General features: G+C 49.5%; 1 protein-coding gene across 1 annotated transcript in view; it reads left to right on the plus strand.

The window, feature by feature from the left end:
* Positions 1–974: 974 nt before the first annotated feature.
* Positions 975–3,654, plus strand: part of SEPTIN3 (septin 3) — a 16,086-nt gene continuing 13,406 nt past the window's right edge. Inside the window, exons 1-2 of the mRNA XM_012556534.2 lie at positions 975–1,161; positions 2,278–2,281. Of these exons, the coding sequence (XP_012411988.1) occupies positions 999–1,161; positions 2,278–2,281 (167 nt within the window). The 5' untranslated portion in view covers positions 975–998. The remainder of the gene's footprint in view (positions 1,162–2,277; positions 2,282–3,654) is intronic.

A 3,654-nucleotide genomic window follows, 5' to 3' on the forward strand; every position in this document is an offset into this window, starting at 1 on the left:
TAACCTACCCTGGAGGACAGTGGCCTAACCCACAGATTTCTCTTGTGTGTGAGCATAACCTGATCTGCCAGTCCCAGGGGGGTATTTGTCTTTCTCCACTGGGGAAGACTGTTCCCTCAGGCTTCCCTTTCTTCTGCCACCCCACCATCCACCCCACACTGTGTCATCTTAGGCAACTGACTGCCCTCATCTGGGTTTCGTCCCCTCCCCTCGGTCAAAAGGTCAGTCTTCTTCCTCCCATGGATTTTCAAAACTCTGGCCAGGAGGGTGTCAGGAGCTCCTCAGGGTACTGACACACCTGGCTTTGCAGCAGTGTCCATGATACAGAGGGGACACTGAGGCTGGGAGAGATGGTCACTTCTGCAGGGAGCTTGTTGAGGGAGCCCTGTTTGCTTCTAAAATTCAAAGCAATTGAGGTCAATCACAGCCAGTCAACAGACGTTAGACACAGGATCCTAACGATGTCTTTGCCCTTTATTTGGGGAGGCAGGACACAGGTCCACATAATCCCAAACATCTCTTAGGTTCTCAACCGGGGGCAGTGTCGCCCTCCAGGGCACGTTTTTGGTTGTCACAACTGAGGGCTGCTACCGGCATCTAGTAGAGGCCAGAGATGCTACTAAACATCCTACAATGGCCGGGACAGCCCCTCACTACAAAGAATCCTCCGGCTCCAAATGTGAATAGTGCCGAGGTGGAGAAACCCTGGGTTAGACACACAGATGTGGCGCTGCAGGCCAGTGGAGTCATTTGACAGTGCCCTGGCAGCTGGAGAATCTGGGGACTGCCTCTGTGGTCTTAGGCAAGTCCTCTCCTCTCTAGGCCTCAGTCTTTTCATCTGTGAAATAGGGGACCTGGGCTGGATGATACCTGAGGCCCCTTCCAGCCCTGACTCTGTATGATTCTGTACCAGGAGAGAAATATGGTGGCACCCCTATGACTCTGCCCCCTCCCGCCTTGGCTTGGCAGGGCTCCCAGAGACCAGGACGGACGCAGCCATGTCAGAGCTGGTGCCTGAGCCCAGGCCTAAGCCAGCAGTGCCCATGAAGCCTGTCAGCATCAACTCCAACCTGCTCGGCTACATCGGCATCGACACCATCATCGAACAGATGCGCAAGAAGACCATGAAGACGGGTTTTGACTTCAACATCATGGTCGTCGGTATGGAAGGTGGCGGGGGGCTCTGGAGGCCCTGAGGGTGGGGAGCACGGAGGATTCCGTTTCTTTCCTCAGCATCGTGTCTGTCGTGGCTTCTTGAGGAGGAAAGATTTCCCCATGCTGACCACAAAGGCCTGACGTTTGCAGGCTGCCTGGGGGAGAGGTGTCCTAGTCTCCTAGTGCTGCTGTAACAGAAATACCTCAAGTGGGTGGCTTTAAAAAGCAGACATTTACTGTCTCACAGTTTAGGAAGCTAGCAGTTTGAACTGAGGGCACCGACTCTCGGGAAAGGCTCACTGTCTATCAGCTTCGGGGGGAAGATCCTTGTCTCTTCCAGTATTCCTCTGTTCCTGGGCGATTTTCTCATGGCGTGGCATCTATCTTCCCCCGTTTGTGATTTTTCTGTCTCTCTGTGTATGCTGCTTCATATATCTCAAAATTGATGACGTTCAGGACACACCCTATACTGATAGGACCTCATTAACACAATAAAGAAAACCCTATTGCCAAATAGGGTTACATCTACATGTATAGGAGCTAGGACTCCAACATGTATTTTTTGGGGACACAATTCAATCCATAACAGAGGGTGACCCCCCTTCTTCCCCAGGGCTAACTGGTGCAGGGTGGGAGCTTTGGGTGGATGGTCAGCCTTGGGCCCTTCCCCAGCTGGTTGATACACAGGCATCCTCTTAACCATCTTGAACCTGTTTTCAGGTGTGTGTCCTCCCCTACCTCTAAGAGCTGGTGGGTGGCTCCAATGAAGGGTGGTCTTATTTCTGATCTTTTGTAGTATTTTAAAGCTTAGAGAGAATTTCTAGGAATTTGGTCAAGTAGCATGAATGTTAGAATCACGGAATAGTAGAGCAGGAAGAAATCTTTGCCCAAGTTCAGTTGCTGCAACAGAGATGTGGGCATCATACTTCTTTTCTCCTCCTTCTTTATCCCCAAATATTATAAATCTTCAAGTCCTGTCAATTTTACTTCGTAAATCTCTCTCATGTCTGCCCAGTCCTCCGCATCTCCACTGCCACAACCCTAGGCCAGGCTGCTGCCGTCTCTGTCACCTGGATTGCCATGGCCACCTGACCCATTGCTGCTCAATGTGCTGATCTGCAGCACGGTAAGGGCTTGGGCCAGAATGTCAGTTGTCGGGCAAGTCTTGCTATAAAAAAAAAAATCAGCTGAACTAACGTGTGAACTAAGTGCATAGTGATGTGGTTGATTTACATTCTGGTGCAAGCATCTTGTCTCAAGAACAAGTAATGAACAGCCCATGGACACTGGCAGCTAGTCTACAGAGCACACTTTGAGTGGCACTGACCCACCTGGTTCTCTGTCTCCTTTACTGTGCATTCTATTGTCCATCAGTGACCAAATAATCTCTAACCTACAAAACTCATCAAGTCACCCATTCTACTTAAAACACTTCAATAACTGTTTAGCTGAACGCTTAACTGTGCCACTCAGGGAGACCAGTCCTTAACTTTGGGATAAGTTTAAATCCCTAGTCTGGCCTGGTGCTACCTCTCCAACTCATTTCTTAGCACTTCCCATCTAGCATTCTACTCCACACTCCTAAGGAACAGTTGTCCTAGACTTGCCATGCTCTCTCCTACCTCTGAGCTTTTGCATATGCTATTCCCTCTGTCTAGAACATCATTCCCCTTCTCATGGTTCATTCCAAGTCTTTCTTCAGGTTGCAGCTTAGTTGTTATTTCTCCCTAGAAGTCTTCTTTGATCCCAGAGACTGGATTAGGTTCCTTTCTGTAGGCTCTTACAATACCCTGTGGGTATCTCTTTCATAGTGATTATTATGTGTTGTGATTGTCTGTATGTGTTTTGGTCTCCCTCACTAAACGGCTCCTTGAGGGTAAGGATGATGTCTGGTTCACCACCAAATCTCTGATTCTAGCACAGCACTTGGCACTGAAGAATATATAATGAATGAATGACCTCAGAAAACATCGAGACCAAGAATGGCAAATGCAAGACACCTGGGTCTCTTCTCGCTCTAACAGTGCCCATGACAGACATGGCTGACTAGCCACGGCCTGTGCTCAGTACTGAGCCCAGATGTAGCCCCAATTATATTACCAATTGATCAGTCGGAATGAAAGGTGCACCTTATTTGCCATCCCTGGTTTCCTCCAATCACCTCCCTCCCCACCACCCTATCAGCAAAGAAACTACAGCTCTGAGGAGCACACACAGCGAGTCCAAAGGCATTCAGGGAACCAACACAATGGGATCTAGAACCCTAGGCTCTAGCCACCCAGTCTGGTACTTTTTCTAATATACCATGGGAATGCTCTCAAACTTTACACGCGATTCGATTGGAAGTCCTGTAAAAGTGCAGATTCTGAGTCACAGGTCTGAGGCGGGTGCCCAGGTAATGCCAGTGCCACTGGATGGTGGCCAGGCTCCCAGGTGTGACCCTGTGCATGTACAGGGTGGGAAGCACTACTCAGACGAGTGGTCTTCACTCTTCTTAGC

This window comes from Trichechus manatus, unplaced genomic scaffold (assembly GCF_000243295.1).
Source record: "Trichechus manatus latirostris isolate Lorelei unplaced genomic scaffold, TriManLat1.0 scaffold00069, whole genome shotgun sequence".
Lineage (NCBI taxonomy): Eukaryota > Metazoa > Chordata > Mammalia > Sirenia > Trichechidae > Trichechus > Trichechus manatus.